At 44.5% G+C, this 26599-nt stretch overlaps 1 protein-coding gene across 2 annotated transcripts; it reads right to left on the bottom strand.

Moving 5' to 3' along the window:
• Nucleotides 1–528: 528 nt before the first annotated feature.
• LOC117639914 lies at nucleotides 529–25653 on the bottom strand. Of its 2 annotated transcripts, XM_034375959.1 has the most exons (11): nucleotides 25644–25653; nucleotides 25187–25253; nucleotides 21953–22140; nucleotides 19697–19863; nucleotides 19064–19250; nucleotides 14619–15003; nucleotides 13110–13253; nucleotides 9768–10043; nucleotides 7774–7845; nucleotides 1163–1252; nucleotides 529–1050 (listed from the first exon to the last, which is right to left on the bottom strand). In XM_034375959.1, the coding sequence occupies exons 5-11, from the start codon at nucleotides 19228–19230 to the stop codon at nucleotides 937–939; spliced, it is 1248 nt and encodes a 415-aa protein (XP_034231850.1). In that variant the 5' UTR covers nucleotides 19231–19250; nucleotides 19697–19863; nucleotides 21953–22140; nucleotides 25187–25253; nucleotides 25644–25653; the 3' UTR covers nucleotides 529–936. The 2 variants fall into 2 exon arrangements, with proteins under 2 accessions (XP_034231850.1, XP_034231851.1); XM_034375960.1 differs by lacking the exons at nucleotides 19697–19863; nucleotides 21953–22140; nucleotides 25187–25253; nucleotides 25644–25653 and having other exon boundaries at nucleotides 19064–19653.
• Nucleotides 25654–26599: the final 946 nt, after the last annotated feature.

Below are 26599 nucleotides of genomic sequence, written 5' to 3'. Positions count from 1 at the left end.
TAATTGGCCCCTGGTACACACTTATCCCTTATTGCAAGAACCGTACCACAAACTTTTCACTTGAATTGTAATTTAATTTTTCACTGGTATGTTTATGGAGCAGGACGGGCAGCACCCACTGTGAAACTAGACGTGGACAACTCCACATTTGAACTGTGGAGGCTGCAAACTGCACTTCCAAGTCTGGAGACCATGGACGCCGACGGAGATGATTGGCGGTGTCCCCGAACGTGGTGCTGCTGCAGGAGGTGCGCGCCCCCGTCCTCGGCGTCCCCGGCTACGAGGCGCCGATGCCCGTGGCACCACTGCCATTCATTTTGCGATACTTTTACTACAAATTTTTGCGATAAAACCGAGTTTGCGATTCCCACGATTTATCGCATCCTGGAGTGCGATAATTTTGTTATTGCACTTTTTTTGCAATAACCACCCCATAATTCTTGCGGTAATAGAGCGTTTTGTAGTAACTTTTATCACATTTTTTTCTGCCATAACTTTTTATTGCATTATCTTTGTAGTCATTATCGCAAAAATGTGATACTTTATTGCAAAATTTAGCTATAAATTTTTTATTGCAGATATTTAGTTGTCATCAAAGCAAAAAAATGTGATAAGATTTTTATTGCAAAATATATACAGTGGTTATCGCAGTTTGAATAACAGTGACCGCCATGCTCGTCCGCCCCAAGGCCGAGACCGTCAAGGCAGCGGCCGCGGCCTCAGCGCCCTCGTCGCCGGCAAGACCATCGCCAAGGTCTACGGCTCGGCGGGCTCCCAGGGCAGAGGTGAGAGGCCAGACTTCTTGATAAACCAGCTCGTGATTCTTCTGGCAGACGCTGTGGGGCCGGTTTGGGATCAAAAGGTGCATCCCAGATAAATATCTGGAAAGCGGCAAAAATGTCTGGAAATTTCCAGACATCGTTTTCGCCGTGTGTTTCATGGTGATCGAGACGAATTGGAGAACACTTCAGTCTCGTGAGATTTTGATTCGAGTTTAACTTCCCGCATCTGCAAGATGAGGACGAAAAAGTTGGCCACCGATCCCAATCCCTTGAGCATGAAATCAAAAAATTCGAAATTAAATCAAGAGTGAAAACTCCTTCGTGAGTCACAAAAAAGTGTAGCACGTTTCTCCTATTTCTTTTACAGTTCCCAGACTTACCGACAATGCCAAACTGAGGTCCAACGTTACAACGCGACAGAGGCGGACGGCAGCAGCGCGCTGGGAGAGTTGTGTGGTGAAAATTTCCACCTGAAAAATATGAATAAGCTAAAGACGCGATTGTGTGGGTCAGACGTGGATACAGAGAGGAAAGAAAGGGGGGTAAAGAAAGAAGGACGTGTCCTGAAACCTAGGGTAAAGGGGTAAAGTGCCGAACATGGATCGGGGTACAATCATGGATCATTTTTGTTAGCGAGCCCTTACTGTCAAACCAATCGACCAATTTATTTTTTTTCAAAGTTTATCATGAAGTCATGACGTTTAACTTGCAGAATCACGCGCGGGGGCCTGATCAATCTAACCGTTACCCTTACAGTATGCAAGTAAAAATGTGCCTCTGAAAAGGGGTCCGAAAACAGCCTGCCTTCAGGTTAGGTTAGGATCCAACTTCAAACCGTTGAGAATCCAAAAGAATCCATTTATCAGAAATGTCTCAAAAATTTTTCGTGGCACCTTCAGTGTGTACCCTTTTAAAATTTAGGCGACCGGAAGTTATCGGAACACCCCTATAAAAACGCGAGAGGGGGGGGGCCTCAAACATGGATCACGTCAGTGAATTTTCAAAGCCCTGTAAATTTCAAAGTACCGTACACTGTTAGAAATTTTGTCGTAATTTAACGACAAATTTGTCGCTAATTTTTTTTCTAACACGAGTTGTTTATAAACGACATGATTTGTTTAAAAACAACTAGTCGTAACCAAAAAGTTGTTTGTGAACAACAAATTTGTTTGGGACCATTAAATGATTAACAACTTTATCATGAATAAAAAAGCTCGTTTAAAAACCAGATCCCTGTTTTAAAATGACAAACTCGTTCACTGACGACAGAACTGAGCAGATCAAAAATTACATGAAAAAAAATTTTAGTTCACTCAAAAAAACAAAAAATTATTCCTTTAAAAAAGAATCTGAAATCTGCTTAAACATGTTCCCGGTACTCCACTGTCCATGCCCAGTTGCTTTGACCCGAGTTAAATTGTTTGCCTACCGCTGACTGCGCACTGCTTGAAGCCAACTGACCTGCTATGTCGCTGATGAAGAGCTTGCTGCTGCACTATGGAAGAGTGCATCCTGCCTTAGCTGAGCACGTTCTGTTTTGCTTTCTGCATGATGTCTCCACTAGAGACCTAGAGACTGACGGAGAAGCGCGGGCGCCGATAAGCGCACCAACAGTTTCTCATACTCCTCGCGCGCGGCCGGAGAGCTCTCTCATATTCCGGACAAAATGGCAGCGCACGCACTTAACGGCTGGAGAAGGTTTTTCGGTCACAGCTTCCAAACCGTTCTAGATAGAGGGGTATAGTAAGCGAGCCGATTGTAGGTCTCTGTACAAGCTACAATCGGCTCGCTTACTGTACCACTCTAACTGGAACGGTTTTCGAGCTGTGCCCGAAAAACTGTTCCGGCTGACTGCTGCGCTCCGCCTCGCCCCACCTTACCGCACCGCTCTCCGCTCCGCTCCCTGTCCCCTCCCCGCTCCCTTCTGGGCCGGCCCAGACAAAATGGCCGCCAGCGCGCGACGGCGCCCGCGCTTCTCCGTCAGTCTCTAGGTCTCTAGTCTCCACAAGATGCCTTCACTCCGCACTGCTTTGATTGTAAGAGCTCTGCTTAATAAAAATAGAACTTAAAAGCACTCAGGAGTAACTCCACCCCAAGGTGGACCGAGATCTGGGATTGGGTCACGGATTCGGTTCAAACTTTGTGGGTTCAATAGGTACCACTAGGACCTATCAACCCTAAAAGGAAAGTTGGCTAGCTCAAATAGAACCTGAGATATTTGCATTTTTCTAAATTTGACTAATTTAGCGGAAAAATGTCGCTTTCTGATTTTTTATTGGTAAAAGTTGTTCGCTTAGTTCTGGCTTATGTTTCTTCTTTCTAGTCATAAAAATAGAAGAAAAATGGTGGTAGGCCAAGATTTGTACGTTGCTTGGTTTGTCCTATTCGAGCAATTTTGTCGAATTCATCGAAACTCTCATACCCAAAATACTCCACCTTGGATTTGACCCTGGTACGTCTCATTTCACTTCTTTTACTCTAATAAACAATTGCTATATAGTCCCTAGCACCAACAATTCCATATAAGCCAGAAAAATCAAACACACATTTTTCAATTTTCTTCTTTTACCTATTTTTGGCGCTTTTGTCAAGATTGGGGCTTCTACATGAGCTAGGGTGATAAGAAAGATCCTGCCTGCCCTCAATTAAGATAGTATCGACACAAACAAAGAGACCCAAACACAAGGTGCACTAAAAATTTATAATGAAATTGTTTCGAGCAAATTTTTAAAGTTTACGAGGGGTGTGAGGAATTTAAATCGGAGGAAAATGTAATGCTTCAGCCAAAAGTGGATTCGTGGTGCATTTGTTAGCTTTCTCGAGTAGGTATGGTTCCCTTTTAACCATGAGAATGTTCCTCCTTGATAACCAGCGTTAAAACCCTGATATGGTATGGGGTTGTTGGACTTACGATTTCAACGTATTAACAAAGTAATGATCTATTTATTTAGGTTGTTTGCAACGTGTAAGCTGAGCCCCCTTAGTCTTAAGTCATCCGGTTGGTCTCAAATTTACAAACCAAATGGAACCAGGCTCAGTTATTGAGACTAAGCGGTTGAAGTTATATGTTGCAAACCTAAATAAATGGATCATTACTTTGCTTATGCGTTGAAATTGCAAGTCCAACAACCCCATTCCAAATCAGGGTTTTAACACTGATTATCAAGTAGGAACACTCACATGGTTAAAAGGGCGCCACACCTACTGAAGAAAGCTAACAAATGCACTACAAATCCACTTTTGGCTGAAGCATTACATTTTCCTCCGATTTAAACTCCTAACACCCCTCGTAAACTTTTAAAATTTGCTCGAAACAATTTCATTATAAATTTTTAGTGCACCTTGTGTTTGGGTCTCTTTGTTTGTGTCGATACTGTCTTAATTGAGGGCAGGAACGATCTTTTTTATCACCCAAGCTCATGTAGAAGCCCCAATCTTGACAAAAGCGCCAAAAATAGGTAAAAGAAGAAAATTGAAAAATGTGTGTTTGATTTTTCTGGCTTATATGGAATTGTTGGTGCTAGGGACTATATAGCAATTGTTTATTAGAGTAAAAGAAGTGAAATGAGACGTACCAGGGTCAAATCCAAGGTGGAGTATTTTGGGTATGAGAGTTTCGATGAATTCGACAAAATTGCTCGAATAGGACAAACCAAGCAACGTACAAATCTTGGCCTGCCACCATTTTTCTTCTTTTTTTATGACTAGAAAGAAGAAACATAAGCCAGAACTAAGCGAACAACTTTTACCAATAAAAAATCAGAAAGCGACATTTTTCCGCTAAATTAGTCAAATTTAGAAAAATGCAAATATCTCAAGATCTAATTGAGCTAGCCAACTTTCCTTTTAGGGTTGATAGGTCCTAGTGGTACCTATTGAACCCACAAAGTTTGAACCGAATCCGTGACCCAATCCCAGATCTCGGTCCACCTTGGGGTGGAGTTACTCTCAGTGGCTTGGTCAAGTGTGAGAACTAAATCTTTAACCTATTCTTGCACGTTTGTCTCTTGTCACGTTCAGGAGACAACGAAATACACTCCACTTCGAAGTTTGTGTTGATGGCTAGGCCACTGGGAAACTTCACAACATTCCATCAAGTTCTTTGTGGCAACACCAAAACAAACGTCCCGCGGGCGTGGAAACGCATGATAGGGCCAAAGGTAATCCATGGGGAGTGAAACAGTCCAATATCCCATCACAATTTAGCAAAACTTGGGGTGAAAACATTAAATTTGAGACGACAACGGTCACCAAAACAAACACACGCACACCGACCACCGTATATGAAAAATTCGACATGAGAGTAAATATGAGAAATTAGGGTGCTCCCCTCTTCTACTTTCACTTTCATTTGTCAACTTGTTGTTTCTCATATTTACTCTCATGTCGAATTTTTCATATACGGTGGTCGGTGTGCGTGTGTTTGTTTTGGTGACCGTTGTCGTCTCAAATTTAATGTTTTCACCCCAAGTTTTGCTAAATTGTGAGGGGATATAGGACTGTTTCACTCCCCATGGATTACCTTTGGCCCTATCATGCGTTTCCACGCCCGCGGGACGTTTGTTTTGGTGTTGCCACAAAGAACTTGATGGAATGTTGTGAAGTTTCCCAGTGGCCTAGCCATCAACACAAACTTCGAAGCGAGGGGTCGGCAACTTCCCTTGGCCGTGTACGAGGGAGTATACGTATATTACCGTAATATAGGTAATATATGTGTAATAAAGTAATACCAAGTAATATAGTAATATAGGGGTATTATAGAGGCGAAATTGTGGTAATATGCAAGTAATATATGGTAATATACGGGTAATATAGCCACCGCGTACGAAGTAATATATGAGTTGCCGACCCCTCGCTTCGAAGTGGAGTGTATTTCGTTGTTTTCTGAACGTGACAAGAGACAAACGTGCAAGAATAGGTTAAAGATTTAGTTCTCACACTTGACCAAGCCACTGAGTGCTTTTAAGTTCTATTTTTATTAAGGAGAGCTCTTACAATCAAAGCAGTGCAGAGTGAAGGCATCTTGTGGAGACATCATGCAGAAAGCAAAACAGAACATGCTCAGCTAAGGCAGGATGCACTCTTCCATAGTGCAGCAGCAAGCTCTTCATCAGCGACATAGCAGGTCAGGTGGCTTCAAGCAGTGCGCAGTCAGCGGTAGGCAAACAATTTAACTCGGGTCAAAGCAACTGGGCATGGACAGTGGAGTACCGGGAACATGTTTAAGCAGATTTCAGATTCTTTTTTAAAGGAATAATTTTTTGTTTTTTGAGTGAACTAAAATGTGTTTTCATGTAATTTTTGATCTGCTCAGTTCTGTCGTTAGTGAATGAGTTTGTCATTTTAAAACAGGGATCTCGTTTTTGAACGACTAAATAGCTGTTATTTTCTGAAACGGTAGAAATTGTTTTGGAACGATGTTTTAGTCGTTTTAATTTTGAATGAATTTGTTGTTTGGGTACGACTAAGTTGTTGCAACTTTTGTCGTAATTCAACAATCTTTTCTAACAGTGTAGTTGTGGGTAATAGGGACTACTTTTCGAGGTTATTTTGGAATTACTGAAAACTGAAAGGTGCTGCGATCTTGCCAATTTAAATATATTATCTACCATCCTTCCCGTGTGTTTTGGCCCAAACGGCATGTTATTAGCCTGCTTCTTTGCAGAGTAACAGCTGTACAAAGAGTGGTCCGTATTACACCCTAGTGTGGAGTAATATGGACCACCCCTAGAATTTTTCAGCTATGGAGGGTGATTGGGGTTTCCCATTGCCTTCAGAGACTAAGAAAAGCTTTTCGGAGTGTGTTGGTCTTGGGTGCCTTACTTGAATCTCGCGATAAGGGCTCCTGCGCCATCAAAATAGGGATTTTTGATAAAAGTGAAACATTGTGGAATTTGACATTAAAACCACTCCTGCGCCGTATGAATTAAAAACCGTGAAACGCAATCAATCTATACTAGTTTGTTTAAATTTCGATTTCGAAGACAAAACACCTAAAACTTTTCTCAGTATCTGCCATTTAACATGGTCCAAATTACCCTGTAAAGTTACAATTTTTCACTTTTTACCTCATAAGTCATCAATATCTCGATTGAGAGAGGCAAGTTTCGACAGGACGTAGTCTCGAAACGTGAGGATACAAGAATAAATACCAGAAACGGCAGCATTATTTGTAGTTGATGCTCCACAACTGAAGTTTATCATTGAAAGTCCAAAAACGCCAAAATATGAGTTCGAATTTGCTGTAAATCGAGCTGATATCCCAATTTGAGTCTTGGAGCACCGTTTCATTGGCATTATTTGAGCCACGGCACATGCAAGTTCGGTTGTTATTGCCAGAAATTGTTTTCGAGGCCTCCGCGGCAGCACCGATTGCAGAGAAGAATGTCGGGGCTGGTCCACATTACCCACTGTGGTCCAAATTACCCGCGTTCACAGTATTTGTTATTAAATGTTCAGTTCTTGGGAGGAGATTGTCTTTGTGGTAATCTTGAAATGTATCGAAGAAAATTTAGGTCATCGGTTGTTTTAGCCGAAATATAGGACATTTCTATAAAGTGATTCATGTTACCCTCACCCTTACCCTTACCCTCAGTCATCAACTTTTCGCAGATTTCTACTAATATACGCTGAGGTACACTTTGAGTATGCAACTAACTGCACTCTCATTCCATGAACGAGACATCACGTTGCATTGTTCCACGTTCGTTCCTACGTGAATAAGCTAATAAAAGCTGATTCAGTGATTCGCGTCCACACGAACATGACATGACACAATGCTGAAAGGAACGTGACATTTTGCCGCATTCATTTCAACGCGACGTCACGTTCCTGGGATGAGAGTGTGCATAACGAACACACGACTATCCATCTGACTGCAAAACTCAAGGGGATGGCCCTTGACAAGGCGACATCCCTCTTCCACTCCGTCTACTCTCTGGGTCCACCACTGACGTGGGTCGAAGGATTGGGGCGCCTGATGGATGCTTGCCTGTTCTGTTTCCTTTGAAGTTAAACGACACACACTTGCCAGTGAGTGAGCGACGGTCATGGCTCTGTTTCCCTGCCAACAAAGAGACGCGTCACAGTGGAATCTGGAAATTACCAATTTATTTCACAATCCTATGAACCAAGCTCCTCGCAGCTGAGAAAGTCAAATTGTTCGCAGTAAAGTGACAAAGTGCAGATCCTGAAATATGTACACTAAACTGCGCATGGCACCAGCAGCAAAGCACGCTGTGCTCATTGATGGTTGTATTCACACCTTGTTCTCACGACGTGCACTGAGTCATCCAACTCCTACACTCTCAGACCTATATGGAACCTTTTCTCGGTTGCTCATGACGTTTAATAAGCAAACATAAAATGGACTATTTTCTTCGTAACTATGCACAATTTTGACCGTTTTAAAGATAAAATTGTCAATAGATCATGTAGAAATTGAAAAGTACATTGCAAATGACAAAAAGTCAGGTTTAATGTAGTAAATACATTATACAAAGAACAAAATAGTGCACAGCTAAAAAGAAAATAGTACATATTACATTTCAACAAAAAAAAATACGATTTCAAGAAATCCTAGGAGTCACGAAGTCAATTTGATTATTGTGTAAGAGTGTGGAGAAAGAAAAGAAGTGGTGTTGTGAAGTTGTGAAGTTGTGGCTCAGGGGACTACCAATAGCAGTGGTACCAATGTGGTCGATGTGCCATACCCGTCGAAATTTAAACTTGACAATAAATAGAAATCAAAATGCTGGTAAATTCAAAAAATTCCAATGCTAATGTATTCCGCAGTGTTCTAACAATGGAACATCTTTAAAGTCCATCATTATTAAAATGTTCTTGGCAGAAAGAAGGCAGTAAATTAATTTTCACGGGTTGGCAACTAGTTTCTCGGCGTCTGCGCCCTTGCGAAAATCGCGAAGCTGAAAGCACCAGCAGTCGCGCATTAAAACTGGCCATCCACTGTTGCTGACGTTGAATTGTTTGGCTTGTTTCAAAAGGCTATGGTTCTCTAGTCATGTTTTCTTCAATTCTGTGTAATAGTTCTCCCTTACAACGTATCAACACCACGACGGTTGGTTTGACAAACTCCATAAACTCGGGAGGGATGGTTTCCAAACGCGGGTGAGTCTTGTTCGAGGAACATGAGCACTGCAAGTCGCGAGGTGGAGCGAAGTGGTCCTAGTGCTAACTGAATCACAACAACAACAAAATTGTTTTATTGACAGAAAAAAAAGGAATATTTGAGAAACTATATGTCAGAAAAAAAGAACTTTTGTTTTGCTAATTTTCTGTGAATATTTTTTTAGAAAGTCATCACACAAAAATTGAAAATTTGTTTTATATGAATTTTCATAAGCAGGAAACAAAGAAAAAACAAGAAAGAGAGCAAAATTAATACAGATTTCAAATGCTACACTTGGTTAAACTGTTGAACAGGTTGCAAACCTACTGCGCATGTCCAAAAACACTCCAATCAAGAAGTATTATTGGATAGTTCTACCCGAAAAACTGCGTTCGAACCGACACCAATTCTATTGTTGCATCTTGTCTACCTGCAGTCAAAGAAATTTTTCATTTCGAAAGTGCTGATTTCAGCTTTTGGAGTAAGCTGTACAGACCCAAAAAGAAGCTCGGCTATTGGTCCGCCCCGGCTCGGCTCCCCCCACTCCCTTTTTTTTCCTTTGACGAGTCGAGTTTTGCCATGGAAACGGCGATTTTGACAGCAAATTTCTCAAAATTGGCCACCAACTTTTTAACCAGATTTCAGCATGAGAATCAGCGTTCAAAGATCTACAAGTCTGCAAAGTCTCATTAAAATCGTATAGAAAATTTCCGAAATGCATAAAGGGCCACACAAATTGAATCTCGGGCCGGCTGAATCCTGGGTATACTATAAGGCCACTTCGTGCCTAAAAATTAAAGCAAAAGATGAAAAGTCAATACGAGACTGAGATTGCTAACTATTCCTGTTGTCTTTACCTCTGCGGTCACGTTGTCAGCAGTATTCAAGGATCTAATGATCGAAAAGATGTAAATCGGGACCTGTCCCGCGGTGAGCGCAAAAAAGGCATAGATGAGGAAAGGCCTGTTGGAGGTATTGACGTATGTGGCCATTCTTTCTGCAATGGTCATGGAGACTGCGAGAAGACCAACCACTAGTGCGCACATGTTGAACAGAACCGAAGACACTTGTGGGCCGAAGCACTCGCACACATCTTCCAGACATTCTGTCGTTTTGAGGTGGGCCTTGCGAATCTGTCGGACAAACATGTCATTCATCTTCGTGTAACACGGTAAAAACGGTTCCTGGTTTCCCCAGGAACCCCCTGGAAATCACAAGCGTCTTTAACATAGGCTTCCTGGGAAAACCAGATACGGTTGTTTAGCGTGAATGTGCGTCCTGAAACAAGGCGCTCTTGCCCCGCTTCACCTGTCCTTGCAGCGTACACAATTATTGGGTAAGACCATCCGAGCAAAAGGACGACGAACACTTCACTCTCATTCCGCGAACACTCTCAGACCTATATGGACTTTTTTCTCTCTCGCTTGACTGCAAATCCAAAGGCAATACTTTTGGTACCTTTTTTGGCGATACAATTGAGTATCGCCAATAAACCGCCTTACGGGAAAGTATTGCCTTCAAAACGGCGATACACAAAAGTATTGCCTTCAAAACGGCGATACACAAAAGTATTGCCTTCAAAACGGCGATACACAAAAGTATTGCCTTCAAAACGGCGATACACAAAAGGATTGCCTTCAAAACGGCGATACACAAAATTATTGCCTTCAAAACGGCGATACACAAAAGTATTGCCTTCAAAACGGCGATACACAAAAGTATTGCCTTCAAAACGGCGATAAACAAAAGTAGTGCCTTCAAAACGGCGATACACAAAAGTATCGCCGAAATTTGGCGATACTTTGGAGTATTGCCACGATTTGGCATTAAACGTTGAACAAATCAAGGGGACAAGCAAGTCCTTAGTTTAATGCCGCGGTTTTGGCGATACCCAAAAGTATCGCCAAATTTCGGCAATACTTTTTGTGTATCGCCGTTTTGAAGGCAATACTTACTTTTCCGTTATGCCGTTTGTTGGCGATACTCAATTGAGTAACTCCACCCCAAGGTGGACCGAGATCTGGGATTGGGTCACGGATTCGGTTCAAACTTTGTGGGTTCAATAGGTACCACTAGGACCTATCAACCCTAAAAGGAAAGTTGGCTAGCTCAATTAGATCTTGAGATATTTGCATTTTTCTAAATTTGACTAATTTAGCGGAAAAATGTCGCTTTCTGATTTTTTATTGGTAAAAGTTGTTCGCTTAGTTCTGGCTTATGTTTCTTCTTTCTAGTCATAAAAAAAGAAGAAAAATGGTGGCAGGCCAAGATTTGTACGTTGCTTGGTTTGTCCTATTCGAGCAATTTTGTCGAATTCATCGAAACTCTCATACCCAAAATACTCCACCTTGGATTTGACCCTGGTACGTCTCATTTCACTTCTTTTACTCTAATAAACAATTGCTATATAGTCCCTAGCACCAACAATTCCATATAAGCCAGAAAAATCAAACACACATTTTTCAATTTTCTTCTTTTACCTATTTTTGGCGCTTTTGTCAAGATTGGGGCTTCTACATGAGCTTGGGTGATAAAAAAGATCGTTCCTGCCCTCAATTAAGACAGTATCGACACAAACAAAGAGACCCAAACACAAGGTGCACTAAAAATTTATAATGAAATTGTTTCGAGCAAATTTTAAAAGTTTACGAGGGGTGTTAGGAGTTTAAATCGGAGGAAAATGTAATGCTTCAGCCAAAAGTGGATTTGTAGTGCATTTGTTAGCTTTCTTCAGTAGGTGTGGCGCCCTTTTAACCATGTGAGTGTTCCTACTTGATAATCAGTGTTAAAACCCTGATTTGGAATGGGGTTGTTGGACTTGCAATTTCAACGCATAAGCAAAGTAATGATCCATTTATTTAGGTTTGCAACATATAACTTCAACCGCTTAGTCTCAATAACTGAGCCTGGTTCCATTTGGTTTGTAAATTTGAGACCAACCGGATGACTTAAGACTAAGGGGGCTCAGCTTACACGTTGCAAACAACCTAAATAAATAGATCATTACTTTGTTAATACGTTGAAATCGTAAGTCCAACAACCCCATACCATATCAGGGTTTTAACGCTGGTTATCAAGGAGGAACATTCTCATGGTTAAAAGGGAACCATACCTACTCGAGAAAGCTAACAAATGCACCACGAATCCACTTTTGGCTGAAGCATTACATTTTCCTCCGATTTAAATTCCTCACACCCCTCGTAAACTTTAAAAATTTGCTCGAAACAATTTCATTATAAATTTTTAGTGCACCTTGTGTTTGGGTCTCTTTGTTTGTGTCGATACTATCTTAATTGAGGGCAGGCAGGATCTTTCTTATCACCCTAGCTCATGTAGAAGCCCCAATCTTGACAAAAGCGCCAAAAATAGGTAAAAGAAGAAAATTGAAAAATGTGTGTTTGATTTTTCTGGCTTATATGGAATTGTTGGTGCTAGGGACTATATAGCAATTGTTTATTAGAGTAAAAGAAGTGAAATGAGACGTACCAGGGTCAAATCCAAGGTGGAGTATTTTGGGTATGAGAGTTTCGATGAATTCGACAAAATTGCTCGAATAGGACAAACCAAGCAACGTACAAATCTTGGCCTACCACCATTTTTCTTCTATTTTTATGACTAGAAAGAAGAAACATAAGCCAGAACTAAGCGAACAACTTTTACCAATAAAAAATCAGAAAGCGACATTTTTCCGCTAAATTAGTCAAATTTAGAAAAATGCAAATATCTCAGGTTCTATTTGAGCTAGCCAACTTTCCTTTTAGGGTTGATAGGTCCTAGTGGTACCTATTGAACCCACAAAGTTTGAACCGAATCCGTGACCCAATCCCAGATCTCGGTCCACCTTGGGGTGGAGTTACTCAATTGTATCGCCAAAAAATGTACTTAAGTATCGCCTTTGCATTTCCAGTGTTATTGCGTTTTTTGAGCAAACACAAATTGTACTATTTTCAATGGTCCTAGCACCAAAGGCATAAAGATCACGCCCTTGAACGGCGCGAATCGTTTTATTTTACCTTTTGAAATTGAAATTATGCATTCAAGTATACTTCCTTAACTAGGACGTCCTAAACCAATTTATGACCTTCCCTAGGGCATTAAACGATTCACGCCGGGTCCTAGATCGTTTACGCTAGTCAGGACATGGTTTTTATGCCTTTGTTTCATTAGTGAAGACCAGTCAAACAGTGGGGGATACAAACCTGCAAGACCACTTCCGAAATATCCTTCTGCGATTCCTTTCTCTGTTTCAAAAATGTGATTTCTCCATTCAGGCGTTTGAAGTCGCTGGCCAACGTGTCCAGAAGGAACAGAAACAGCGACAGTTCTGCCGATTCCAGAACCTTCTGCCAAAGTTGATGAAAAAGGATGAATATAGAAAACGCCTCCAATTTTGTTGAGTGTGTCTTAGAGCTTTTCGCCCTTGCAGCACACGATTCGCAAATGGGCTTAAAATGGCAAAGACAGTCTTTGATTTTCTCAGGCCCAAGGTGCTCTCTCAGACAGACTATTGACCTTTAGTACATGGTATTGTCATTTTGGCGAAGTGCCTCTAGTTTTTTGTGCAACAGTAGTATGTACTTTTGACTTATGTTCGTCTTATCTGCCTTTATGTTAGTACTTATTCAGAAAAAATAATTACTACATAATTTTATGCTGTTCGTATGTAAGAAGAAAACCCTAAGTATTATTGTTGTCGGCTATAGTACCTGGTTACTTACGTGAAAGTCAATGAGAGGCTGAGAGTGTGGCCCATAGTTAATAGCGATTTCCCATGAGTTCTTGAGAAAACCACCGTGAAAAGCAGTTCATTCTGGATCACGCTCATTTTTTTACGAACGTTTCTATACGTATTACGATGATTTGTCATCGTAAGGTATGCATAAATTTGCACATACGTAATATGCACAAATGTCTACATAAGTATGCATGATTTCATCGTACTAGTGTTCTGCATGAGTACGTCAGATTTCTTCGTATTACGAATGATTCAGCGTAAAGTACGATGAGTACGATACGTAAGTCTTCATTTCTTCGGACACTAGCACGGTACTGACTTTCTGATTATTTTGTCAGTACTTATGCAAGTCATTTGTGCAACCACAATACGTACTTTCCGTTTTTTAAAGAACCACTTAGGAAATTCTAAATAATGTAGCCTACTAACAATTTGGTTTTGTGCATAAATTTACACAGGAAATTATTCATTATTACTTAGAAAATACTAAGTATTATTCTTGCTTATACGAATACGTTATTAATGGGGAAAATGTCAGTAACGTGCTGAGAATGTATGTTACGCCGTGTCATAAGATTCTGAGGGTGAGGAAGCCCTTCAGATGAAACATACGAGCCGCAAACGCCCACCGAAGATATTTTGCTACACTGAAAACTCAAGTGTGGACTGAATACACACATAAAGCACTTGAGGGTGTACACACTCTCAGCACGTTACTGACTTTTTTCTCACGTATTCGTATAAGCAACAAATACTTAGAATTTTTTAAGTATGACAAATTTCCATTTTAAATTATGTACAAAATCAAATTGTTAGAACATTATTTAATATTTCCGAAGTAGTTCTTTCAAAAAGAAATAGTACGTACTATGCGGTTGCACAAATTGCCTGCACGAATAAAAAATGATCAAAAAGTCGTCGTGCTGAGAGTGCAGGAGTACTGAGAACGTACTTGGGTTTTCAGTGTACTTACTTCAACAGCCAGCAGGACCGAGAACACACCGTACCAAGCATCCAGCAGCATCGCGGCGCAGATAATCGGTACCAAAACAATGAAGGCAATAGTTCTCGCCAGGTCCGGGTAGAGTACGAGCAGAGCCCCCTTTGACGGCGTCCTCTTCGCCTCGCCGAGAACCACCGGATGCAGAAGGACTTGCTGCAAGTGCGGGTACTGACGCCGAATGATGAAATACCGACTGAGGATCACGCCCCCGGCCATGAAGCCGTAACCGAGGGTTACAAGTACTTCAGCCATTGAGAGATACTCTCTCGCAGGACTTTGAATCATTACAACTCCGTCGAGCAACAAAAACAAGACAGCGCCGAGGCTTGAAGTGATCGTCACCCCAATGCTGTACCTGAAAGGGGGTCAAAAATATCAGGTTTACCACAGTGGTGAGAAATTCATTTCGAAAACTCTAGATAAGCAAACCCCAAGCAAAACCGAAGTGTGTACTCACGTCAGTATGCGTCTACAGATGCATAGTCAGCTGAGTACACGTGTACGGTTGCATACTCAGCTGAGTACACATCTGCAGATGCATACCTAACTCATCCGAGTATGCATCTGCAGATGTGATCCAGGAAGCGGAAGAAGGGGATAACTCAATTTTGACCATTTTTCAGGAGAAACAAAAAACTGTTAGCAGGGAAAACTAAAACAAAACAAATGAATGTTGCAGAAGTCAATAATTTAAAAAGCATTAGTAAAATTTTGGAAAAAAAATCAAAAGTGTAAGGTCACTCCGTAGAGGATTTCTGCGACTTATCACTTTCCGTTGAAATGGAAAGCAGAGTCAGCTCACCTTATAAAAGAGGAATTTAGAGACAAGTCAAGTGGAACAATAGTCTGCATAAAGTGTATGTTACTCTGGTGTATTTTTTGGACTTAGCTCTTTTTTCCAAATTGAAATTTAAAATTAAGGGGGGGTTAAGTTGAGTTGATTCTTTTTACACTAGATCCATAAAAACACAAGTTGAGTTATATCCTTTTGCCAATTTGTCAAATGGACTCATGTAGACTAAGGTTGAGTTATCTCCATTTTCCAATGAAATTTAGACCGTAAAAGGGGTTAAGTAGAGTTATACCCTTTTTCCATGTGGATTTTCTCCTAAACTGCTTGAAATTCAGTCAAATAATTTGGTGTAATGATGTAAACCATTCTAAGGCACAATAATAAAATAAAAACTCAATTTGGGGATAAGTCAAGTTATTCCCTTCTTCCGCTTCCTGGATCATGTGTACTCAGCTGAGATGCACACTGAGAATGAAAAAGTCATGATCAATACCAAATTTTGGGCGAGGTATACTTTATCTCCCAAATTTTGGCGTGGATTGTTTCCTCGCCCAAAATTGGATGAAGAAGGGTGTATATGGCTTAATAGCAATATGACCCAAATTTGGGTAAGGAAACTTTTCTCACCAAAATTGGGCGAGGAAACGTTCCTCACCCAAATTTGGGTGATAAAGAATTCCTCGCCCAAATTTATAGTCATGATAATGACTCTTGCATCCTCAGTGCACCTCCGTGTACTCAGCTGAGTATGCCTGTAGATGTTTTAAGGTTTAAGGATGGACGTTCAACGAACGGCTCTGTCAAGCATGAGCCTCTCACTGTTACTTAGTGAGGTTGATGGGCAACACAGGGGGCCCTTAGTCCGCAGAGTGCGGCTCCGAAGAGCCACACTCCGCTGCGCGCGTACGAATGGGGCGACTGTCAACCTTGTGGTACAGTCAGGGTTTTAACCCACCCAATCTACTGCCCGAGCAACCGTCGTCGCAGCAGTCGAGGGGTGCGTGTAGTCACACACCGCTCGTCCGGCGCCTCAGGTGTTGCAGTTCCCCGTTAGGGGCGCTGCAGAAGGGGGTCCTCCCGAGGGGATCCCCTGATTAGTTGTTACAGATAGCCAGGCAAGCCTAGCCGCTGTTTGGCCTAGTCCTGCGGGACAGTCCGTAGGCGCGGAGGGAGACACCAGATTTCATAGGTCGAAGGCCGAAGCCGCATTCCCATCCATGAGGTGCCTCCCTCTAGGAGAGGTACCGGGTTTCACGGGGCGAAGGCCGTAGCCGCATTCCCATCCACGCGGTACCGCTCCTCTTTGGTACGTTTTTGCCACCATGAGATGACAGGCCCCTATCGCCGGCAATAAGACACGTGTAGTCACATGACTAGCCGTACGACACAGGGCACGGCACCCTTGTCAGGGGTACCGCGGGTGTGACTTCCGAGCGGTCAGGCCCGGCACCCTTTTTATGGGTTGGGAGACACCAAACTTCACGGGTCGAAGGCCGTAGCCGCATTCCCATCCATGAGGCGTCCCCCTAGGAGGGGTACCGGGTTTCACGGGGCGAAGGCCGTAGCCGCATTCCCATCCACGCGGTGCCCCTCGCAGAGGTTCGTTTTAAGCTGCAAAAAGTCCAGGCACCCTTTTTTTTTGCAGGTCGGGGAAACACCAAACTTCACGGGTCGAAGGCCGTAGCCGCATTCCCATCCATGAGGTGTCGCCCTTGAGTCGGAAAGTTTAGCTGCAAGAGAGTATTAAGCACACAGCACAAATAATTTGATATACCACAAGACCAGCTGCCGACCCCTACCGCCAACAGGCCTAGGCTATAAGAGTTAGCGTGGGCAATCCACCACGACGCTGCCGAATCTAGCGCGCAGAAAGTAAAAGTGCAGGGCTCGCTGATCTGCAAGGAAAAGACATGCGACATGCAAATGGACCAGCGTCCCCACTGGGGCCTAGGCCACCCCCGTGACCACTGGCTGGGAGGGGAGGAGGGCGGAGGGGGCGAGAAGGCAACAGACAAGGAAGGAGCTCCAGCGCGAATGAGAGAGAAAGAAGGGACGAAGAAGGAGCGAGCGGAGCCCCACCCCACACACGCCTGGCACACCACACACGGGCGAGGGGAGGGGGAGGGGGGTGCGAGGACCAGGCCTGCTCGCCGGACTAGGCCTAGAGCTGTAAATGAGCGTGAAAAACACAAAACAACGTGCGACGCCCTCGCCCTAAGGCGGGGCGGGAGGAGGGGAGGGGGGCCGCCCGAGCTGCGCACGGCCAGAAGAAAAAGGAGAAAAACAAAACCAGAGCAGGCACTTATCCATAGGCGGCGTAGGTGTCCTTCCTCGGCTGCTGCTGACTCCAGGCTGGGGTGCGGGCGCGGGGTGGTCCTGGTGTAGCTACGCCACATGCCGAGTTGTGGAGGGGAGCGACAGGGGGCTGGCGTGCCCACGCCGGGCGCTGGCTTGCTGCGACGCTCAGGAGAAACCAAAGCGCAGTGGGCGCTTTCCTGAACGATTCTTTGAACACGGGTGAACGGCACAGTTGATGAGCGGCGACACTCGGCCACTGAACCGTCGAACACTTGGTAGGACCGATTGCGCAATGAACAAAACCACTGATCTTCACAACGTGGGGCACTGACACACTACACTGACGCCGGCTGGACACTGGTCACTGTTGCTTGAGGTACCGCTGCCCCTCCGCAGGCCTGCCGGGGCGCGTGAGCGCTGGGGTACGCCGGGCCGGGCCGGCTGGAGGCTGGGGCTGGGACGCTGCGACGCACACACGCTGCCACATGTGCGGGCGGAGGGACGCTGGAGGCCGGGTAGACAAAGGGCCGAACACTAATTTGCACAAAACTCGAACACTGATGCACCGATCGTCGCGGAACTTCGACCCTCGACGCACTGGGTGAACACGGACCGACCGATACCACACTCGACACGGAAAACCGACTTTGTACCACCAAAAACCAAGGACGAACACGGAGACGACGCTAAGCGTGTCCGCCCGCCACCTGGGCCTCCCCCCTCCCATCTATGCCTGTAGATGTGTACTCAGCTAAGTATGCATCTGCAGGTGTGTACTCACTGAGAATGAATTGGTCACCACCATCACCCTTTAAATGGGTGATGCAACTTCGTTGCCCAAATTTTGGTGACGAAAAATTCATCACCCGCAATTTGGTAACAGGCGTTTGGTCGCCCAAATTTGGGTAACGCCGTCGGCGACGCCGTGAGGTTCCCGATGGCGTCCTTCCGGGGCCACCACGATGACCGGAGGCCTCAACGCCACATTAAGTCATCGTAGTGGCCCCGGAAGAGCGTCATCGGGGACCTCACGGCGTCGCCAACGACGTTACCCAAATTTGGACGACGATATTATGACTGCCCAAAATTTGGTCACCGCGGGCTCGTCACCCAAATTTGGGCAACGGTGCGTGCGTTACCCAATGAAAGGGCGATGGTGGTGACTCTTTCATTCTCAGTGCTTGCAAGTATGCATCTGTAGACGCATACTGAGAACACACTTCAGTTTGTAGAGCACCTCGTCAATTACACAGTTAGACTTCATTAAAAATTTCAACACATGTTGACGCGAAGGCTCCCTCTCAAGGAGATTCCATTCACTCACCAGCGGAGCCAACCAGGTTGTGTGAGTTTGCTTCCAGTCTGCACGTAGGGAGCCAGGCCCAGCAGTCGGGCTGTTCTGAGACAGGCCGTGTCCATTGGCCAACCATGGGCGAACTGCATGACTCCTGTCCAACTTGAACCGCTGGGGGCTGCATGGACCCTCATCATGGCCAGTCCTCAAGAAACAGCTAGGAACATTACAAGCAACAGAAAATGCGGGTGTCCTTGCAACAAGTCTTGTCCATCCGCGGTGCCTTTATCGTTTGGGATTGGCGTTGCAGCCATCAATGGATTAACGAGAACGGTCAAAAGAGAGTCATACACACGAAAAAACTTTTTATGTGGTAAACCACTTTGATCGATGTACTGAATTCGATACATTCCATCAAAAATTCGAAGACGATTGCTACGACCGGGCACGTGTAGGACGACAACAAACCCCTGGTCCACTCCACAACTAAGGCAACAACTCCAGAAGATTCGTTATTCAACTTTCTTCTAAATTCATGATATTCATTGGAAATTAAAAGAGAATCTTAAAATTCAGTAAAGTTTGTACCGAAATTAACAGATATTTGGCTGCAATTTATCAAAATTTATCCAAAGTTCATGTGGAATTATAAACTTATTTTACCTTGATTGAGCCTATGAAACAAAGTAGATGACCACAGCAAAGTCTGTGTTTTTTGTACGGGCAGGTCCCAAGACGTTGCCTCGACCGACCAAACATGGGTCTCGTTTCCTATCAGCAGCAGCGGTGGCTCAGCTGCGACGTCCTACCTCTGCCAGCAGCCACCACAGCTGAAACGAGTCGGCAGGTCGATAGGTCGCCGGGCGGGGTGTTGCGTTGCGTGTGGCCCCCACTGTCCCCGTGAGATTGCGAGTACCAATTACTTCCGTGTAACCGTCCCTCTAGGGACGCGTCCACAGACCTACAACAATGATGGCACCGAGTGCACCGAGTGGCACTCTTGATGTCCATAGCCAATCAATCTTTCTCTAGTCAGTGACACTTGTCTAGCTATCGGACATAACAGCGTATCTACTATGGGATTCCTTAGGAACCAAAGTTCTGTCAGATGACCACTCACTTGGCGGTGGGTACATCGAGAAACGGCGAAAGCAAAGCTACTCTGCAAACTCAACGGTGTGCTCGGCACACTCTGTTCAGCGTCTACTCACAAGTACACTCTTACAAGAGTGTCTTACAAGAGTGTACTCAGATGAGTACACTCTGACGAGACTGTGCTTGGATGAGTAGACTCCAACGAGAGTGTGCCTGGATGAGCACGCGCTAACGAGAGTGTGCTCAGATCCATTAAATACATGCAGTTGAGTACACGCTCGTGGGAGTGTGCTTGTGAGCACACGCTTAAGGTGGGAAATACCCATTGAAGCCCCCTTTTTTAAAGTGCCTAGTTTTCATTGAAAACTCTTTCTTACCTCAAGGTGGGAAATACCCATTGAAGCCCCTTTTTTTAAAGTGCCTAGTTTTCATTGAAAACTCTTTCCTACCTTAAGGAGTTTAATTTTGTCTTGTAATGTGTTCCTTATAGATTCCAAATTCAGCCAGACATTTAACCCAAGTACCCTATGAGTTTAGAAAACTTCGGCCAAAAGACAACGCTGCCAACCTTCGGTGCGCACGTTTTCTCGAAAAGTTATTGATCTCCAGGTCCAGGTATTATATACAGGATACTTGACACATATATGTAGTTCACATGGTCGCCCTTTTTTGAAAGTGAGTTCCAGTTTTTTGTAAACACGGCAGAAAAGTGCAAAAAATGAAGTATTGACTCTATATTTTCACTTTTCAGCCTTATTTACAAAAAACTGGAACTCACTTTCAAAAAAGGGCGACGAGGTGAACTAGATATATGTGTCAAGTATTCTGTACAGAATATTACCTGATCAATTACTTTTCGAGAAAAGGTGCGCACCGAAGGTTGGCAGCGTTGTTTTTTGGCCGAAGTTTTCTACACTCATAGGGTACACTGCAAGAAAAAGTGTGGATAGTACAACAAAAGTACAACAAAAACTGTACAATAAAAGTACAACAGGGATTGTAGAAAGTACAACGATAATTGTACAAACCACAATGAGCCCTGGACTGCACAGCACTCGTCATGCCGGTTCCATTGTACTTTGTACAACAATTGTTGTACTCGAAAAGTACACTAAATTCCTGCTAAAAAATTTGCCAGAGATTTGTGTACTTTTGTTGTGGTTATTTCCTGCAGTGTACTTGGGTTAAATGTCTGGCTGAATTTGGAATCTATAAGGAACACATTACAAGACAAAATTAAACTCCTTAAGAAAGTGTACCCGTACGTACACGCTGAAGAGAGTGTACTCGTGAGTACACGCTAAAGAGAGTGTACTGAGTACACTGTTGAGTTTGCTGAGTAGCAAGTAGGAAGTAAAAAAAGAGGAGTAAGGGGGCTGGGAAGTGCAAATCATCACGCTGCTCTGTTGGTTTCAAGCATGGCCTTACGCTTGAAATCAAGCAAAACAGGTTCACCTGCCCAGATTAGATTCCCCTATCCAAGTGCATTGGGGGGAATTCCTTGTCTAGGCTGAATTTCAAGCAAAACGCCCTCAAGCGCAACTCTTTGCTCACTCAAGCATACAGTTACGCTTTTATTTTACCACTGAAATATTGGTATAATTTAAGCCGAAAAGGGGGCGCATGGTCAAAACAGAAAATGTAAGGTACAAGCTAATTAGTTCGTTATTTAAAGATTTAATTTGTAAATTTAAGATTGTTTTCTTTGTAAACTTTATACAAGCTCAAAATACTTCCCCATCACAAACTACTTTTGTGTGTAAGGCCTGGAATAGTTCGTAAGGTTTCAGGGGTAGGGGAAACGCCAAAACACCGTGCACGTACCTTTTGGGGTCACAGCCCTTCCTGAAGCCAAATCCCTCGCGAACTCCGCGGCAGGGCATTCGTCGCGTGTCGTTCAGTCGGACAAGGGATGTAGTGCCACCTGCAACCATTCTGTTGCCGCTCGTCACGACAAGGGTATTGATTGCGTGGCTCTCTGCCCATCCATTCGCACAGTTGGTTTCCAAGGCCTAACGACATCGTTTAACAAGCAAGAGATTAGAGAAAGACAGAATAGACGCTTTCAGTCTTCACCGAGTGAAGAACAAAAGTAATCCAACAGCAGGAAGCGGTCGCCGCTCTGAACCTCGTCCAGACCTACGCTGATGACCAATCAGGGTTCAGCTTGGGACTTGTCACAGTACCGTCCGCTTAGGTAAAAATTCAAGTGTGGGTCATTTTTTTAAGGGGGCAATACACTGAAAATGGCCCAAAACTGACTTGTGCGATTGCTTCCATACGCGTTGTTGTGCGTTGTTCAATCTTTTCATGTGTCAAGACCTTACAAAATGAAGCATTTAAAGCCCAGAATGGCGTCGATCGGACGTCAGGGAGCGGAGCAGCGCCCAATCAAATTTTCGTCAAAAATCGAACTGGCGGGCGTCCCTCAGTCCGCAAAAATGAAGATATCTCGACCCCGTTTGCGCCAAAATGTAGGTAATTAAAGCGGCTATAGCGCAAACTAGGATTATGAACATCGAACAATCGAAAGTACAAAATTTTACGAAAAAACCTGTTTTGATCATTTTTGCAAAATCCTCAAAAAGTGTTTTTGGATGAAATTTTGTACTTTCGGTTGCTCGATGTTCATAATCCTAGTTTGCGCTATAGCCGCTTCAATTACCTACATTTTGGCGCAAACGGGGTCGAGATATCTTCATTTTTGCGGACTGAGGGACGCCCGCCAGTTCGACTTTTGACGAAAATTTGATTGGGCGCTGCTCCGCTCCCTGACGTCCGATCGATGCTATTCTGGGCTTAAAATGCTTCTTTTTGTAAGGCCTTGACACATGAAAAGTTTGAACAACGCTCAACAACGCGTATGGAAGCAATCGCACAAGTCAGTTTTTGGCCATTTTCAGTGTATTGCCCCCTTAATGCATAGTAAACAAGCTAGGGCCCGCCCTTCCGTCGAACCGAGTTGCCAGCTCCGCTTCGCTGCGCCAGCAACTCGGTTCGACAGGGGGCCGGCCCAGCTTGGCCTGCCGGCGGCCTTTTCTCGGGCCTTCGGCCCTCGCATCAGACCCAACTTGGCCAGTCGAAGGCCCGGGCCTTCGGCCCGCTCGCATCACACACACCGTGAGCGGGTAAAGCAAAGTTATCGATGTACCATCGTGACTTAGGCCCGCCCTTCTATTCACAATATGCAATAGTCCTTACACTTTTTACTCCAACTGTACTTAGAATACTCTACAAATCAAAGAGTGTACATAGTATGCTCTAACTGGAGCATGCCTGCAAGCACGCTCTAGCTAGCGCATGCCTGCCAAGCATGCACTAACTAGTGCATACATGCCATGTACACGCTTCCTGGTGCAGAAAACTCCCTATCCCTTATGCAGTAAATGTATGCTTCAGTTAGCGTGTACATCGCATGTATGCACTAGTTAGTGCATGCTTGGCAGGCATGCGCTAGCTAGAGCGTGCTTGCAGGCATGCTCCAGTTAGAGCGTACCATGTACACTCTTTGATTTGTAGAGTATGCCCATTTCATTTGTCTCTTCGCCCTCATTCCGAAAATACCCATATTTGCCATGCTACTGCAACTCCTTGCAATAGAGGCACAGCAGGAGCGCAAAACGAGTCCGTCGCACTTTTTCCCATAACTCATGAAGGCGGGCTCCTGGACCCCCTTTCCGACCCCTCGTTGAAGAGGTCTTGCCAAGACCTATCGAAAACTTAAGTAAAAATTTTCAGTCGGTCGGACCCCTTTTTTGAAGATCCTGATGTGACTAATAGACGAAGTCGGGCTCCTGGACCCCCTTTCCGACCCCTCGTTGAAAAGGTCTTGCTGAGACCAATCGAAATCTGCAATAAATTTTTTTAGTCGGTCGACCCCCTTTTTTGAAGATCCTGATGTGACTAATAGACGAAGTCGGGCTCCTGGACCCCCTTTCTGACCCCTCGTTGAAAAGGTTTTTCTGAGACCAATCGAAATCTGCAATAAATTTTTTTAGTCGGTCGACCCCCTTTTTTGAAGATCCTGATCTGGCCAACTTGTAAAAGCGGCCGATGGGGTCGGGACCAGGTCCATTCATCTTGTCTCGTCGCCCCGATTCCAAAAATACCCCTATGTGCCCTGCTAGCACTAATAATGGCGGAAATCCCCCTCCCGGTCATGTAAACCATGATGCACCTGCAGCAGCCCTTGTGCGACCCGGACGGGATTTGCACCACCGGATTATTTGTTTGGACGGTACTCCTGAAGTACCCTCCAAATCTGGTTACTCTAGCTCAACTCCTTCCTTGTACACAGACGCCAACAACAACAACAACAACAACAACAACAACAACAACAACACACAGACACAAAGGCAAATGCATAGGCCCTCCCCCTATTTTTTGAATAGAAGGGCGGGCCAAAAATTGTAATTTTGAAGTAGAAGCCAAAGTTGCGTTGAGACGTTTAAATATGGTCCCTTCACTACGTTTCGCAGCATAGCTGCCCCCTCTGCCCCCCTCCTTTACTGAGCTACAGCCGTTTTATAATCAGACTGTTTTGGTCCACATCTGATTTTTGGAACCAGTTGTGGGTCAGCAAATTTTAAAGCTACACGCGCGTCAAGCCTTACAACTTAGGTCGACTTATAGTCCTTCGCCTATCTTACACTTATATCGGCAAAGGCGTCCCCCTTTATTCCATAATAAGACTTTTTGAAAATGTTTGAAAAACATACCTTTTCCCTTGCCCTCGGATAGGCCAAATTTTCCGTTGAATTTTGAAGGTCTCTCTTTGCAGCCCGATAGGTGGCGTTGTGGTCGTTGCTCAGACATCCGCGCCGTTTCAGGTGACAAAGGAAGGTTGAGGGAAGACCCATACCGATTTTGAAACAGATTCGCTCATTCATGGATTTGTAGCGGCCCGTCAAACAAAATGGCCCATAATTGATTCGTTACCCACAACCTTAGATAGCGCGCATCTGGTTCCTGGATTTTTTATTACTTTTGTTTTTTACTCGGCGACGATTGAAAGGGTCTATTGTGTCGGCTTCACCTTGGGCTTTGGTCAAGACTTACGTTTCATTCCCGCTCGAAAAACGCATCTTATTTCAAAAGGCGAAATCAATACTTCTGCACCTCAAACCTGTGAACAGAAATTTCAAGGCATTCCAATTTTAAGAGAAACGCAAGTCTGGCGCTCAAACGTTGGAGGGAAACTTAAAATGTTTCAGCCGTGGACGGTTCGTCAGTTTAATTTGAAAGGGACTGTTACAGCTGTAACAGCTACTATCACTCGTGTAAATGTTGTCAAAATGTCAGAAACATGTCCTGATCAAAATTCGCGCACTTAGAAAGCTGAAATTCTGAAAACTTACTCTGATATTGATGGTTTGAGATCCACAGAATGTCAGGGGATGTTTTCAGCTTTCAGAGGTGCGCGAATTTTGACCAGGATTTCAGACAGTTTTGTGACATTCTGACAAGATTTACACGAGTGATACGCTTTCCTCAAAGGCATGCACGTGCTTCCTACCTCAAAGTCGGGACGCATGTGCCTGCCTCGGGCTTGGCCAGGGCAGGAGAGAGAGGGGAGAGGGGGTGGGGGGGCATGGCGTGTGCGTGCCCGCCATGTGCGTGCTACCCTCCACATGCACTCGTCCATTCGCAATGAGCGAAACGCGGAGGTGGCGCAGCGGACTGATTCCGAAAGTCGATTTCGTCGCTCTGTCTCTCTCGCACTCATGGGCAACCCACATAGGTGCGAGAGAGACAGCGCGACGAAAACGACTTTCGGAATCAGTCTGCAGGGCATCAAAGCACGCAGCACCCAAGCAATAACGGCCTCACTCACTTGCCCCGACGGACAGTGTGCTGACATCCTGGCAGGAAACGACGGTGGAGTGTCAAACACGGAGCCCTTGTTTGTTCTCAGCTTGCGTTCGGTACTGAAGAGGTAAACCGGTCGTGGTGAGAATCTAACAGTAAGGGTGCTTGAAGTACGTCAGGTCGCGTTTGGTGCATCCGCAACCAGAGAACGAATTGTGCCTACAAAATTTTGGTCTCAGACGCATTCAGACCCGAACTTATATCAGATGCAGGGTGCGGGTGCATCTGCCCTTTAAAGTTCAAGGCAGTTGCCCAGCAGCAGCGGTACGGTATTCTGGGAAACAAGAAGCACAAAATTGGGTTGGCGCTTGCCCCTGCCTTTCCTGCAGTCGTTCGGGAAGGAAACTAGTCCTCAGTTGACATCAATAAGGTAAGGCACGAGGGGTGACCCACTGTGTACAACGATTGTGTGAATGTGCAAGATTTCTGGCGTTTTTGCCACACATGTTGCATCCTTACAGGCGTTTTTGTCACCTGAATGTGGAACGTGGTCAAATTTTGTTCAATGAATGTGGGAAGCTTTTCCCCCTCGGTGAGGCATGTACTTCGGGTTCTGCTCTCCCTCTCTGGCCTGCTTGACTACACCGCACAGTGGGGCGAAAT

This window comes from Thrips palmi, unplaced genomic scaffold (assembly GCF_012932325.1).
Source record: "Thrips palmi isolate BJ-2018 unplaced genomic scaffold, TpBJ-2018v1 HiC_scaffold_12, whole genome shotgun sequence".
NCBI lineage: Eukaryota > Metazoa > Arthropoda > Insecta > Thysanoptera > Thripidae > Thrips > Thrips palmi.
Note: the sequence above shows the minus strand (reverse complement) of the source record. Positions and strands in the feature narration are given on the sequence as shown.

Excerpts from the sequence above, each read along its gene's own strand:
- LOC117639914 (XM_034375959.1), bottom strand. The coding sequence starts at position 19,230 with ATGATGAGGGTCCATGCAGCCCCCAGCGGTTCAAGTTGGACAGGAGTC. Across the intron at positions 10,044-13,109 it reads TTTCGGAAGTGGTCTTGCAG|ATTCGCAAGGCCCACCTCAA; the intron begins GTTTGTATCCCC and ends TTTGTCCGACAG. Across the intron at positions 1,051-1,162 it reads ACCTCAGTTTGGCATTGTCG|GGATTGGGATCGGTGGCCAA; the intron begins GTAAGTCTGGGA and ends TTCATGCTCAAG.